The 16,635-nt window shown below is 40.7% G+C and overlaps 1 protein-coding gene across 3 annotated transcripts in view; it reads right to left on the bottom strand.

The window, feature by feature from the left end:
- Nucleotides 1-16,635, bottom strand: part of LOC137165623 (protocadherin gamma-C5-like) — a 336,971-nt gene that overhangs the window by 177,027 nt on the left and 143,309 nt on the right. Inside the window, exon 1 of one of the 3 annotated variants that reach the window (XM_067566938.1) lies at nt 12,888-15,370. The exons of the other annotated variants lie outside the window; for them this stretch is intronic. Within the exon in view, the coding sequence (XP_067423039.1) occupies nt 12,888-15,308 (2,421 nt within the window). The 5' untranslated portion in view covers nt 15,309-15,370. Of the gene's footprint in view, nt 1-12,887; nt 15,371-16,635 lie in introns of those variants that run through there. 3 annotated transcript variants of the gene reach the window in all.

Here is a 16,635-nt window from a genome sequence, read left to right as displayed (position 1 = left end):
TTTGTTCCAGTGCGATTTTGTGCTTTAAAACCCCGTTAGAATGTCAGAATCCACGGTGTTGGACAGTAAATAAAAGTAATATCTCAATCTAATTTTGCATCGGAGTTTCGAGACAGGGTGTCTCTCAGCAGCGACCCTATACGTATGTGTGTGTGTGTGCAATTGCTGAGTGAGCAACCGCAGCGCAGGAGACTCCGACGCATCTCCAGCTGCAGCTCCAGCTCTGCACTGGCCAACAGCGGCACTCTGAGTCTCAGTAGGAGAACTGCAAGTGGTTGATTTAATCAAAACGCGGACATATGTCTAACCAGCATAATGAAAGACTAACACATTCCTTTCTAGAAAGCCCTAAAACGGACAAGAGTAAACGATCCTATACAGCTGCAGAAGTTAAAAGAATCAGCAAATATGTGTTATCAGAGACACGCCCTCTCCCCTCTGTTTTCTCTGAGTTTTGTATGTTCAATAAGTCAGTTTGATTAGGAATAAACGCATCATTACCTACATTTCCAAGAACAAATAATGTATTTGTCTGGAAACACAGACAGATAAAGCCACACAGCAAAGCTTCCCTGAATTCCTGTAATATGTGACAGATTTGCCGCTCTTTCACATACAGAACCAGATTTTGATCTCAATTACAGCGATGTAAAGGCAGAGGAACTCATCTAAAGTGAAGAGGGCAGTCTGGCCCCATAGATAATAAACAATAGTAGGAATCATGAGACCTACGTCATACTATGCCCTTGCCATTGCTTGGTCTTGGACTAGTAATTTAAGCTCTTTGTATTTCAGGTTCCCCGTTGGTTAAGGAGGATGTGACCCTGGCTATCTACTTTTGCAAATATTTTCGATCTATGGATGAACATTGTTATTTACGTGATAAATGTTATCATTCCAAATTCATATCTATGTAAATGAAAGCAAAATATGCCCCAGTATGAGATGAGAAAATATAAACAATTGAGAGTTCTAAACCAGAAAGTAAAAAAGTAAATTAAAGGGCTACTTGATTTATGTGTCTGAAACTCTCATGCTTTAATAAATTTGAAATCCAGAAGGTGTAGTCTGTTTATCTAGTATGACATCCTGTATAATGTAGGCAATAGAATTTCACCCAATGATTCCTACAGTAGAGGATATTGATATTCCCTATTGTATCATTGACACTATTTAGACCAATAATTTATCATTGCACTAGATCATATCTTTTAGAAAAGTATGCAATCTTGATTTAAAGACTCCTAATTATTATTAATTTACCACTTCCAATGCCAATGTGTTTCAATCATTAATTACCCTAACTGTAAAACAAACCCATTTTATTTTCAATCTGAAGATTTCATGATCCCAGCCATTGTCTCCTATGGCTTTGTCCGCTATCTTAAAGATAACCTAAAATCAGTTATATTCTCATTGTGCTGTTATTTATACATCATAATCAAGTCCTTTCTTATCCTTTCCTTTGATAAAACTCTGAAAGCATCTCACCATAAAGTGCTTTTCCCAGAGCTTAAATCAATCTTGTAGCTCTCTCAAGACTCTGTCCAATTTTTCAACATATTTAAAAAAAACAGAATTGGATTAAGTATTCTAGTGGTGATCTCACCAATACCTAGTTTAGAAGAATCATAACTTCTCTTGATATTCCTCTCCTTATATATTCAAGAATTACTGATGCTGGTGGACCAGGTGTCTCAATTGAATACTAACAATTAGATAGCTGGAAACAGTCTGGCTCACCTGTGTATTCGTATTGTTAAAACGGGTATTAGAATGATAAGAATGTGTTTACTGTTCAGACTTTATTGAATGCTTGTGAGTTGATGCATGCATTAATCTAATTTACAGCACCTGCACCTGTAAGGTAATATTTGAGTGCACCTCAAATTGTGCACCTCTGTGCACCTCTGTGACTGACAAGGAGGAATTGTGCACCTCTGTGACTGACATTGTGCACCTCTGTGACTGACAAGGAGGAAACATCATTTAATGTGAAGTGCTGACCTTCAACAGAAGATGTTACACCCCACCCAAAAGGAAAGGTCCATCCATACCGGATGGACTATTGTGGACATTGCACCTGGAAGAACTCTACACACTGTCAACAAGAGGACAAAAGACTTTTGTTGTTCTGTCCTTCTCCCTGTGAAAATGAGTCATGCAAGTGGACTCCACCCATCAGTTGAGTTTGCAGCTCAGAGACATGGCAAGGGGGGGATTAAAAACCCAAACAAAAGAAAAGGCTTATTTCTAGCTGCTTGGACTGTGGGAGGCAAGGCTTTTTTAGGCATAAGCAAGAGATCCCTAGCTACTTAGCCTGGATTTGCCTTAAATGATATATAGAGGTTTCTGATTTTAAAACCTTTTACTACTTTTTTAAAGTTGGTATCTGTTTTGGGTATGTGTATATGTTTACCTGCTTTAACCTTGTAAAGAACCATTTGTTTCCTATTCCTATTTAGTAACTCTTTATAGATTTTATTATAGGATTGGTTACAGTGTTGTCTTTGGTGTGAGATGTAAGGTGCAATTAATCAACATTGCTGTGATTCTTGGTCTAAGGAGCCAGCTCTCATAGAGATTCGTTTACCTGGGTGGTGATAGATTGGCAGACCCAAAGGGCCTGTCAGTGAGTCCATGTTAAGGGTGTCATAGTGCCTGAGGACTTTCCACTTGAGAACTGCTTGGTGAAATCTAAGTATAGAACTCATAACCAATTTGGGGTTTGTGACCTGCTTCCTAACAGTCTTCCCTGACATTGGTACTCATGATCCTGAGTCACTAAGGGTAGTGTTACATTGGCAAAGTAGACAGGATTCACATAATACAAGTCAATTAGGTTTATAGATCATAACTCCAGATCTGTTAAAGTTTAAACTTGATATTAAGTGTTTTAAAGGTTGAATAATTAGCATACTGAGTGAACCACAGCCATATGATGGTCTCTAGGAAAAATACCTTGAACATTTATGTTTGCAGAATGGAATATCCTTTAAAAGGAAAAACACAGATCAGGAGCTGAGAGTTTTGCTAATAAATTTTGACCACCTGCCAAGGGAAGAAGAGGAGATGGAGTTTGATTAGCAGTGCCACATGCCGCCAAGGCAACCACTGCAGTGGAACTAGCTGGATTGCAGTACCTGGGAGCCAAAGAAGAACGAGACAATGATGGGAAAATTGCGGATCAGGGAGATGGAAGCAACCAAGGCAGTTTAGAAGAAATCTCACCAAAGCCACATGGAGTAAATAGCAGCAGTCAAAGCCAATGAATAAGATGAGGAGAGGGCACAAAGGAGGCTGATAGAATCTCAAGCAATGCTGCTCAAAATACTGGAGCAAAAAAATGGGCTTCCCCTACCTGTGAGTATACCCACTCACAACACAAGTGAGTGGAGAAAATCTGCCCAGTTTATAAAGTCTGATCATATAGAAATCCACCTTTGACAGACTATGCAGGATGCACAATATTCCAGAAGATAAACAGATGCCTATCTTCTTAACCAGATTAACTGAGAAAGTGAGATAACTTTTTAATGATATGGAGGAGGTGATGCTGACATGTACAAGACATTTAAAGAAAATGTATTGAAAATATTTAAGATTATGCCTCAGACCTATCAATTGAAATATGGAAACCTCAGAATGTTTTACAATGTCACTCATGTTGAATGTGTACATAAAATGTGTAATTTTATGAAAAATAGATAATGGGGGCAGAGGCTAAAGGTGATTATGGAAAACTGTTTGATCTGATCACTCTGGAACAATTTTTATGGGTAGCTAGGAAAAAATTCCACAGTTTTAGAGGTTACAGAAATTGATGATTGAATCAAGAGCCCATGGGGTGGGGGGGAGGCCATGTGCAAATCTGTGGGGAAGGGAAATCCCCATGTTACCCAGGTTAAGAAGGAAGAGGGTACTGGAAATAAACCTAACCCGAACTTTGATTTAAAGAAACCAGAGGGGAGCAAAGAATTTTAAATCCCTCTACCAAAAGAGAAGGCAAATAATCTAACATCATTGGGCTCCTATCTATATGAAACCTAACTGACTCAAATTTAAGATAATCCCAGATTCCACACCATCACCTGCCACAGTGAATGACACTACCATTGTTTCAAAGGTATGAATGGAACAGGAGGAAATCCTAGTGAACTATATTAGGACTGTCTTGGGAGGGTAGTGAGGAATTATTTAAAAAGCTAAGATAAATGACGTATATTATAAGGACTGGAGGGACTCAGCATCCCAAGTTACTTTGGTCAAGCAAAGTTTGGTAAAGGAGGAAGACAGACTTCCTGGTAAAAGCCCAAATATATTAGCGTTGGCAGAATTCCCTATTACTCTGCCTTTGGTCACCGTCTACCTCCAGTGCAAGGAGTTTAAAGGAGACGTGATTGGCATTAGGAATCTATTTCCAACTGATGTTTTAATAGATAATGATATTTTAGTCATGTCTAAGCAGGTTAATATCATAACTCTCGGCCAGAAAAAGCATGGATCTATCTCACCTGGTTGTCTATGGACAGCAAGGAGGGCTGCAAAGGCAGGGAGAAATGCATTCAGTCCTTTGTCAGCTAAGACTGACAGTTTGCCCCCTGAGGAGGGGTTTGGAGAGTCCATTGCTTTGCCAGAGTCTACTTTTAACTCAAGTGAGATGCAAAACCAATTTATTGAGGCTCAACAGGCAGCTCCTTCTCTGCCCAAGGAGAGGAATGTAGCTCAGAATAATAGATCTGCTGGGGAAGGAAAGGGTAAATGTTTCCTAAAAGGAGGTTTATTGTACAAGGAGGCTCTCACAGGGAAAAAGAGATGTCCTGGTGACATTTGCAAGCAGGTGCTTGTGGATGATAAGTACAGGACAGAACTGCTTCTGATAGCTCATGATTGTCCCTTTGCTTGATAGTTAGGAGTGGAGAGAAACTAGGAGACTTAAACAGAATTTCTTTGATCTCACATGTTTGAGACAGTACAAAAATCACTGTAAGGGTTGTGTCTTATGGGAGTTGTGTGGAATGAGGCGTATCGAGGCAGAAGAATACACTTCTATGATTCTATAATATAAGGTAATATTTGAGCACCTGTATTGTGAGTCTCTGTGACAGTGTAAATCACCAGACAAGAGAGAGGCATCATTAAATGGGAAGGGCTGACCTTCAACAGAAAGTATAATGCTCTTCCCAAAGAGAAAGGTCCATCAATACCAGACAGACTATTGTGGACATTGCAACTAGAATTTCACTATGTATGATCAACAAGAAGACAAAAAGCTTTTGTTGTTCTGTCTTCCTTCCTGTGAATATGAGTCATACGAGTGGACTCCTCCATGAGTTGAGTTTGCGGCTCAGAACAGCTGACAGGAGAGAAATAAAAACCCCAAACGAAAGGAAATTATTATTTTTGTGCTGGTTGGCCTCTGGGAGGGAACAATTTTCCAGGTATAAGCAAGAGATCCTTAGCTGCTAAGCCTCAGTTAGCCCTAAATGACATTTAGAGTTTGCTGATTATAGAAGCTTCTATTACCTTTTGAAACATAGGATTGCAATTAATTTGTTTATCTGCTTTAATTTTGTAAATAACTCTTTTGTTTCTTTTGTTTCCTTTATTTAATAAATATTTATATAGTTTATTGTAGGATTGGCTATAAGTGTTGTCTTTGGTTTGAGATCTAAGGTAAATTTGACCTGGGGTAAGTGATTGGTCCCTTGGAACTGGGAGTAATCTGAATACTGTTGTGATTCTTGGTGTAAGGGCCCAGCTATCATAAAAGTACACTAACCTGGGTAGCAAGATTGATCAGTGCACCCAAGGGGACTTTCTGTGACTCCGTATTAAGGCTGTTATTATGCCTGAGGAATTTCCACTTGACAACTGGTTGTTGAAGTCTAAGTATAGACCTCACAACTAATGTGCTTTCAAACAGTCCATCCTTAGGTTGCTACTCATGCTCTTTTGTCACTGCAGGCAATATTACAATTGCATTGGCCCTTTTTGTTATAGGGTCACACTGGGAGCTGTGATTTAGTTGATTATCTGCAATGAGGCATAAATCCTTTTCAAAGTCACTATTTTCCAGGGTACTATCCACTAAGTATGGTCTATATTCTTTGGTGCTAGAAAGATTACTTTGCATTTGACTGTATTAAAATACATGCTATTCAATAACATCTATCTTACAAACAGTTCATTCCTCTGTATCAGTGGCCTGTCTTCATCATTATTTACCATTCTATCAATCTTAGAGTTATCCGCACAGTTCATCGGAAAACATGTATTTTCCTTGAGGTCACTGGTAATTTTTGAAAAATATTAGACTGTGAAATAATCCTTGTTGCTCCCCACCAGAAACATTGACATAATTTGTGATTTCTCCTTTACATTTGACTTTTGAGATCTATCACTCAATAAAATGTAAAGCCATGTATCATGGATCATGTCATCATCCCTTTGCCAAATGGTAACATATTTTGGTGTCTTAAGGATGGTTCTCTGTTGCTGGAGACCACACGTGAAGAAACTCAAGCAAACTCCTCTTTCAGAAATTTTATCTGAAACACTAAGGTCCAGTTTCCAAGAAGCAACCCTGACTCTATTTAGAGACATTAAGATGAACAGGAAACTTCCTTGTTGTTAGCAGTTCCCACCCAGAAGACAGCCAGCTTTACAAAAACTAATAATAATACAACCTTTGATTAAAGACTGTACATTGCTCCCATGCTAAGCAAAAGCACGTGTAAGATGATGCGTAACAGTGCCATCTGGAGACTCCAAACACAATAATATCTAATTTGGATAGTGCTAATTTTTTAATCAGTTGGTCCTTCAGTTTTTGATCAAACTTCAGACAAAAATCTAAATACATCAACACAATTACCTTTATCAATCATACTTCTAATATAGCCAAAGAATGACATCGAGTTTGTTTGAAAAGGTCTATTTCTCAGGAGACCATATTGACTGGCGATAATTATATTTCTGTCCTCTAATTTCTTTCTGATAGAACCCGGTATCAACAATTCCATTCTTTTTCTCCAAAATAACTTCAGGCTAACTAGCCTATAATTACCTGGGCCATTCCCTTTTGTGCTTTTAAAATATCTTCTTAAAGTATGTTAAAACATTTTTCTTTTATTCTTTCTTTTGCTTGAGAATTAGAGTTTTCTTACAAGAGACAGAAAAATGTTAGAAAATGAAGGACGTGCTCTTTCATTCTGAAAAGCGAATGTATCAAACACACATTAGGCTCCTGATAGGACTGTTATTGTAGGATGTTGTTTAACCTTTTTAGGGCAAATACTAGGTTTGGGAAATAAAGAACATCCCAAGGATCATGAGCATATTCCTAATAAAATGAGGTCTATGCACACTAAACATGTATGCCTAATGTTATACTTAAAAATACAAAAAAATTCACTGTACCACGTTAACCACACATACACACACAGAGCCAGTTTCCTCCCATAACACAAGTCAGTTGATATCAAAGCTGGTAAGTGAAACAATACACAGAAGTGTCTGAACTTTTCCACTTAAAAAAAGGGTAAAATTCTGCTAATACTAAAACATATGTGAATAGGGGAATGTCAGCAATCAGCCAGGTGTCCAAGGCACTGTCAATTAATGGGATGGACTACCAATTATTCTGCTTGTTGCTTTTAGCCATTATCAGGCCTTTGAAGGAATTTAGTATAGCTAGGCAACCTGAGAGAGGGAGGAGGTAGACAGTGAACACATGAAGTGAGCCTGGTTTTATGGGTTCTCCCTCTAAATATGCTGGACATCTGTCTAAAGATGTCTGTGAAAAACAGGAAGCCTGGATACATTTTAGAATTGTCAGTATGGGGAAATTTAGCTATCAGACTAACAGCTTGAGACTGCCATAACAATTATTTCAGGGACATATGTCTGTAACTCCTGCTTCTATCCAGTGATTGATTTGTTTGGTCGGCTATGTAACATTCTTTTGATTAACATGTCTCTGTAACTTTTGGGTATAAGTGGGAGGTAGCGAGTCTGGGTCAAGCAGAACACTTCATTGACACATTTGGAAGGATCTCCAGGCACAGAAGGATGGACTAGCCAACCAGACATCTGAGACTGATTCACCCGAAGACTACCTCAGACTAGTGGGAGTAACTATTAAATTTTGGGGGTACTCTAGTCATCTATTGTATTTGTATGTGCTTAAGATTAATAAGTGGAGACTTCAGTAAAAGCGTCCAATGGGAATTGCTGGAGAACATTAAGTAAAGCTTTCAAGTTAAAGCACTTGGTTTGGATTTGTCTGTGCTAGCCATATAGCAGGCATAAGTACTGTGTTTCCTTTGGTTTATTTCCTGTTACTGACTCTCAGAGACTAAAAGTTATGGGGTCAAGGAATCCTGGGCAACATAGCAGCCAGGATAACGTCCATAGGAAGGCACGGAGATAGAGTATAAATCGGAGAAGAATTTGGCCTGAAGTCTTGATATAACATTCAACAATTGTGTGAAGGCCCTGTTGTAGGGCACCTGAAAATCCCTGTCCCTCTCCATTCATCCCAGTGTGCTGACCCAAGCTACGTTGCTTCTGAATACTTGATAGTAGCCTTCAACTACCTGAAAGGGGGTTCCAAAGAGGATGGTGCTAGGCTGCTCTCATTGGTGGCAGATGGCAGAACAAGGAGCAATGGTCTCAAGGTGAAGTGGGGGAGGTATAGGTTGGATATTGGGAAAAACATTTTCACTAGTGGGTGGTGAAGCACTGGAATGGGTTACCTAGGGAGGTGGTGGAATCTCCATCTGAGACATTTTTAAGGCCTGGCTTAACAAAGCCCTGGCTGGGATGATTTAGATGGGGTTGGTCCTGCTCTGAGCAGGAGGGTTGGACTAGATACCTCCTGAGGTCCCTTCCAACCCTAATCTTTTATGATTCTATACCCTGCTCTTCTCTTCCTTGTGCCTAGCACCTACAATTCCTTCATTCTTCTTCCATTTTCTATCAATATTCTAGCTCATTCATGCACCTCCTCTTTCTTCCTACTCAAGACTCTCCCCTTCCAAGACCAGTAACAGAGTTCCATTCCATTCAAACCCCTACCTCCAGTATACGTCCTTCCCAACCCATTATCTTTCCTTCATATCCCCTCCCGGAATTCTGTTCTTCCACATTTCGCCTCATTTCTTACCCTCCACAATTCATGTCTGAAGTCAATAGTGAGTTTATATGTAAAAACATTTAAAATTATTTTCAACCTTGCTCTCATTACATGGGCATACAGTTCTGTATGAGTATGACCCAGGATGTACCCACAATCAACAGAAAAGGAGGTGAGGAGAAAGAAAGTGGAAAAAAGATAAACAAAATTTTGCATCCATCCACTTGAAGGCACACAATACCCTGCACAGAGCATTTGTTCACCCAGCATAAATTGCATGGGGTTAGACCCATTTTTTTAATCTTGATCCAATATTCCCTGCCCCCACCTCCATCCCACTTCCACCCCTAGCTAGTAGCAGGCAGCTTAACTTTGCTCTAGCTCAGTGGTTCCCAACCTGTGGTCTGCAGATCCCTGGTGGTCCTAAGGTTACTACAGGGTGTCCGCAGAAAAGAAAAATAACAACATCCTCACCAAGGAAACATACAATTTCAAATAAAACTAGTAGTATGTGGTGGTCTGTGAAATGTTTGGAGGTTGAAAAGGAGTCCACACACTCAAAAAGGTTGGGAATCGCTGCTCTAGCCTATATAAAACACAAATATTCATTCAATTTAAAAGTCTCTTTTAAGCAGTATATCATTTTTCAGTTCTAAGTTTCTCTAAATTTCCTGATATCATGACAGAGTTAGGCAAACACTTCCTCTTCCTATTTCCTTCTGAACCTCTCCCACAGCAGTCCTTTGGCTTCTTTCTATACCTGTGCTTTAATGAGTCCCAATGAACTTCTTTCCTTCCTAGGTTGTGTGATATAGAACAAGCTGCTTCAAGTTTTTATTGTATATTGTTGTAAGTTTTCTACTATGTCACTGAAAATATCAAAAGATATTTCTACTCAGCAATGGAAACAAAACAAAGCAAATGAGGAGTTTCTAGGCCTAATCGTTGTGTAGCTCTTATGATTCAAACAAGTTAAAAATATTTCCACAAGTGAACTATTGTTGTATTTTTCAGGTTTCTGGATGCAGTCCAGACCACTGAGATGTTGTTTTACAACTTGCCCTGTAACTCTGGTGACTTAAATACTTTGCTGCTGTGGTCCACAGCCCAGTCACCAACAACCAGCAGACAAGCAGTTTCTTGAATGTCTGTGTGCCATGCAGCCCTGGTTTAGCACTTCTGACCCCAGAGGCCTGCTCACAACTCAACAGCTCCAACAACCTTGGTTATACTTGAGAGGTGACCCCAATATACACCCTGTCCTGAATTTTCCCCATAGCAAATACCCACAAGTGTCCAGTCCCTTTCTGGAACATTCAGAGAATTAATAAGGTTTGTCCCTCCTATAAAGAGACAAAAGCACAATGTATTACTTTAACTGGAATTAACAATCACTTCAAATAACAGTAATATGCTTTCTAGTGGCTAAGACTTAACTTAACAAGCTTCTGCCTTGATTCAAGGTAGATTTCTTAGCAATCTTTCTTCTTTCCAGCAATGACTGATTTTCTCTCAGTTAGGTCCTTCCACAGAAGTACAAGGTCCTAGTTTTCCTTGTTTTCCTAGGTGAAAGATCTTTGCCTAAGCAAGTTTTACATATACTCAGTTCCCAGATATTTCAACCCCCTTGCCTGAAGGACCCATCATTCGCAGCTTGCAAGAGGTCTGGCCCCTTGTGCCTGGCAAGTAATGGATGCAAAGATGGCTTCTTTTCTCGCCTTACATCTTCCCAAACTCACTGTTTTGTCCTCAGACTCATGATGTCCTCATACTGTTCTTATCTTCCTGTGGACTTCCTGTTACCTGCTGATTCATATGTAAATGGGGATTCCATTGTTTTTGATCATGCCTTGCTTAATTTCACTGGAGACAGGTAGATAGCTGCCTTCCCTTTTGTCTGAGAGAAAACCTGTTTCTCCTTTTGTTTGGTCACAGACTTTAAAGCATAATATCATTGAGTACTAATAATTACTCATCTAGTGTCAATACATGACTTTACAATGATATTAATAATCAGCGTGTCATTAGCTTTCATAAAACACCTTATCTGATACATTTTATAACACAGTAATTTTGTACACAATCAGATTATTCAATTATCATTTGAAATTCAACCCCCCTGTCTTTAGAGCCCAGTAAATCATTTTCTGGGAAGATATCCCATGCAGTCTGGTGAAGCCTTCATGCTGGTTCCTCCTCTTGTTAGCCTGATGGCTTTGTTTACCTTCTACATAAACACACCTTATTATCTCTGCCTGAGGTCCTGGACAGTCTACCAAGCAAATATACATATCCCATTGTCTAGGGCAGACTTGGCTTATGTATTTGTTGTCTGTGAAGGGACACAGCCTCTCACTTACCCAGAGGAGGCTAAGGAGCTTTTCTGGGCCTGTGCTATACTAACAAGTTGCACCTGCACAGTTTGTTCCTCCTGGAGGAGGAGGGGTTTTTGTGGGGAAGCCTACCATAGGAAGGGGCAGTGAAATGTAAGAAAGCTGCTTCATGCAGACACTGTGAGTAACAGAAGCAGGCCAGCTGAGGAAGAGATAGCCATAGACCACACTGCTTTCAGAGCCACCCCAACTAACAGCCCAGTAACACACCCCAGGAAGAGGGTTAGGAGGTAAACACCACAAAGGGGCAATAGAATTTCAGAGACTGAGCCTGTAAGCCCTATCCAGGAGCTATCTAAGAGGCTGACCCCTGTTCCACCAGACCCTCCTCTCTAACAAGGGGCAGGGAGAAAGAAGAACCAACCCTCTGCCAGGTAGCAATTGCCACAGAAAACTACCCTAAGTGCAGACACTGGGGGACTAGAGATGGTAAATGAAGGATAGTGGGACCTGGAGGATGTGTGTCTGCTTCTTACACTTCACCACATTTCAAGAACATAACACTAGCTCATACCCATTACTCTTTGTACATACATGACACAAGAATATTTATAATTGAGATATTAGTTTTGCAATCATATATAACACACTGCCTTTTGAGTATATATCATCAGTGTGCTAGGTGTAGTGAATATGTCAGGTCTAACAGTGAACTGCCAATGGGCCTCTTTGTCACAATATTATAAAAACAGGATAACTTAAAATTAATTTTCTTATTTTTGTCACACTCCACAGACATGCTTTACTATTGGGTGACATGTGGCATGGTATTTCAGGGAAACAGGTTTTCTTTTGGGGGAATTTTAAGTGGGGATCAGCAATTTGGTGTAAAAACAAAAGCTGTCTTCAACATTTAATACAGAGCAGCTCCCACTGCTCCATAAAAATAACTCAGTGACACATTCTACAACCTATTTTATCTTTCAAATAGTGCTAATTAGTAAAAATAAACAATCATATTTTGGCACATTTCATTAGATTGGTCTATTAAATGAGGGATATGAGTAATAAAGATTATAAATAAAGAAGTGTGTTTTCAGCTAAACCATGTGGTCCAACATGTAAACAATTTATTAAAATACACATTTCCATATATTAGGAACTTCCCAAGACATGTAAATGTGCATATGGATGCAAAAACAAAGTTCCCACATTCAAATTATAGCTCAGCAAATGCTTTTCTTGGAAAAAACGCAAAATTATATAAATTACATGAAGGATGCAAAGAACTGTACAAATATAAAACTTTATACACTAGCCCAGAACAAACATTCACTTTCACCCTATTTCTCAGATAAGAAAGCAATACATTGAATACAAATTTTAAACCACACTAAATAAAGAGGCAGACTCACCTGAAGTAAGGGCTGATCCCCACTGCTCACACTTAAATCCTCCGACATGAGGACGGATACATTTTTCTTATCAATTGGTTGACATGTTAGGGTACTTGAACAGTTTAATTTTGGCAGGGTGAACTGGCTCTTTCTAGAGTCGGTGGTTAGAGAAACCTCATGTGAGTAAGAGTGAAGAAAAGCCCTGACTCCATCGATACCCACAAACTGGGAAGCGGGAACTCCACTGAAAGTCACACTCGAGGAGTCAAACAGCTCCGACTTTCTCCATCTGCGGAGCCGCAGGGCCAGTAACACTATGATAAAGGTAAAGAACAAACAGGAAACGGAAGCCACAGCGATCACCAAATACAAGGTGAGGCTGGACTGGGGGTCTGCAGGAACTGAGAGGCTGCTTAAATCGGAGAGGATTTCGGGGATGCTGTCAGCCACCACCACCGTGACAGTGACGGTGGCAGAGAGAGGGGGCTGCCCGTTGTCCTTCACTAAAACCACCAGACTTTGCTTGAGGGCATCTTTGTCTAGAAAGTAGCGCGCTGTCCTGATCTCGCCGCTGTGGAGTCCTACAGCGAAGAGCCCCGGCTCTGTAGCCTTCAGCAGCTGGTAGGAGAGCCAGGCGTTCTGCCCGGAGTCAGCGTCCACAGCCACCACCTTAGTGACCAGGTAGCCCGGCTCGGAGGAGCGAGGGGCCAACTCCACCCCCGTGGAGCCATCGCTGGGGAAGGACGGGTGTAAGATTTGCGGGGTGTTGTCATTCTGGTCCAGAATAAAGAGAGTGACGGAGACATTACTGCTGAGAGGTGGGGAACCCCCATCCTGAGCCCGCACCTGGAACCGAATCTCCCGGAACTGTTCGTAATCGAAGGAGCGCAGAGCGTAGATAGCCCCGGTCTCCGAGTTCATGGAGATGTAGGAGGAGAGCGGAGCTTCCTGGACCTGACCTTCAATGACAGAGTAAGTGACTCTGGCGTTCTCCCCCCAGTCGGGATCATTCGCCTTCAGGGAACAAACGGAAGCTCCTCTGGGATTGTTCTCTGCGAAGTACATTGAGTAAGATGTCTGGTTGAAGATAGGCGCGTTGTCGTTTATGTCTGAAACTTTTACTAAAATTGTTGTAGAGGAAGATAAAGGAGGAGTCCCTCGGTCTGTGGCTGTGATAGTCACATTGTAATCCGTGCCCCTCTCCCGATCCAGTGCTCTGTCGGTCAGCAAACTGTAATAATTGTCAAATGATTTCTGTAACCTGAATGGCAGGTTGCTGGGTATGGAGCACGTGACCTCTCCATTCTCTCCAGAATCTTTATCTCTGACGTTTAAGAGAGCAATCAGGGTCCCTGGCGGGCTGTCTTCACTGACTGAGCTGGAGAGAGAAGTGATTGTTATTTTGGGAGCATTATCATTAACATCAATGACAATAACCAGGACCTTGGACCTGGCGGAGAGGTCTCCAATATCCTTTGCTTGCACTTCCATTTCATACAATGCAGCTTCCTCATAGTCCAGGTTTCCCACAGTCGATATTTCTCCCGTTTTAGAATCCACCTGGAATATCGGAGACGCTTTGTCCTTTATTTTCCGAAGTGAATATGTGACCTCCGCATTGATCGCTTCGTCTGGATCTGTGGCGTTAACTGTGAGCAGCAAAGTCCCGACGGGCACATTTTCCAAAACACTCACTTTATAGACTGGCTGACTGAAAACTGGTGCATTGTCATTTGCGTCGAGGACAATAATGTGGATTTGCGCAGTGCCAGACCTGACTGGATCTCCCCCGTCAGTGGCTGTGAGGATTAGATCGTGAAAAGCTTGTTCTTCCCGGTCTAGAGACTTTCCCAGCACCAGTTCGGCGTGTCTGTCCCCATCAGCTCCCGTTTGCACATCCAGAGAGAAGTGTTTGTTACTGCTGAGATGATAGCCCTGCAGAGAATTGGTTCCCACATCTGGATCCTGCGCCTCCTCCAGCGAATATCGAGTTCCCACAGCGGCTAACTCACCGATTCTAAATTCTAATGTATCTTCCGGGAAACTCGGCGCATTGTCATTAATATCTGTTATTTCAACTTCAACTGCGAAAAGCTTCACTTTATCCTCCACAAGAACCTCAAAATGTATCAGACACTTCTCTAACTGGCCACATATTTTTTCTCTGTCTATTCTTTCCGTGGTGATTAAATGGCCGCCCTTAAGATTCAGAGCAAAATACTGAATCCTACCTGTGGAAACAATGCGGACTCCGCGGTCTGAAAACTCCTGTAGATCCAGTCTCAGATCCTTTAAGAGATTCCCCACGAAAGAGCCTTTCTGCATTTCCTCAGGAATCGAATAGCGAATTTTCCCAGAAACTGTCTCGCAAGCGGTAACCAATATGAAGCAGAATAGGGCTAGTCCTTTGCAGTCGCAGAGCTCTGCTTTATCCGCCATTTCCAGAGCTTTGAGATAGAGCTGCAGAGTCCTAACCTCGGGGCGCTGTAGTTTAGTGTAATCTTTACTGTTTTGTTTCCGGAGATATTACTTTATATAATAATTCTGCTGCGGCTATAGTTCATGCAACCGTTTGTATGAAGGCTGCGTGACAGAGCGTCTGGTCTCTGTGTTTTCTGTTGCGGAACAGCGGGCTGGGCTGACTAGCCTCCTTGGTGAAGAGCGGCACCCAGAGTCTCAACTGATAATTGCAACAGCTCCGATAAATACTTTTAAAATTGGCTCTCACTATGTATTTTTTCCCGGCACTGTCTGCTTTATGGAGTCCTAAAACTTCGTAATAAGTCTAGAAATCAAACAAATCTTCCTGCGATGGTTTACCTGCTGTTTGCTACACTCCTCATGATGATGCAGTCATTTAATAAAAATGTGTTTCAAACGAATGAAATTGGGGATAACAAATCTTTGTTTCACAATAGGACAAATCGATCTTGAATATAAATCGTACTCGAACAGGACGAATCATTCTAATTTACACATTGTTTTCTTATACATTATTGCACATACGAATGCTAGGGTAAATTATTTCATTCTCTTTCCATAAATATTTTTTCTCCTACCTTCTTTTCAGAATGTAACTATCATTTATTTACTTTTTATTTGTATTTTATTTTTTCACGAGAAGAAAAATGTCTATTCATTGCTCTAAGGAATTTTGCACAATATAAAATTCAGCATAAATATAAGCAAATCCAGCAGCCTCTCTTACCTCCAAGAGGAAGCCTCATTCACCCAGGAAGTTTAAATATCTATAACACTTCACATTCGTCAACAACGAGGTTCTTTCCTAAGAGCTCCTGAAAACAGATGTTTTTTGCAGCATGCCCTCAAGATAATCAGATCTGGGGATTGATACTAGCTTCCAAAATTAAGGACACTTATAGATAAATACCCTGCTCCCCCCTTCTCTAATTTACCCCGTTGTGGCTCCAATTTCGATGCTTCCGCCTATTCCAATTAGGGCAGCATATCACACGCACGTAAGTTCCTATATCACAGGGGGAGAAAGAGTCTCTCAAGTAGACTGGCCTCAAGTAATTTAGGAATTTATAGTTGATTTTGAACACGTTAAACTCCACCAAGAGCTCAAAAGACAGCCAATGCAGACCATGGGGCTCCCGTCTGAGACAAGACTAAAAGTATCTTATTTTTAGAGGTGGGGATATTTTATTATTATACCTTTGCATTTCAATTTACATATAAATAAAATATTTTTATCAAAATGTGAAATCTGTGAAATCATGGAAAAGGAGATATAGAAAGTGTC

The sequence above is a fragment of the Emydura macquarii genome, unplaced genomic scaffold, assembly GCF_026122565.2.
Source record: "Emydura macquarii macquarii isolate MOO-44397 ecotype Brisbane River unplaced genomic scaffold, CSIRO-AGI_Emac_v2 contig_2768, whole genome shotgun sequence".
In the NCBI taxonomy this organism is placed as follows: Eukaryota; Metazoa; Chordata; order Testudines; family Chelidae; genus Emydura; species Emydura macquarii.
Note: the sequence above shows the minus strand (reverse complement) of the source record. Positions and strands in the feature narration are given on the sequence as shown.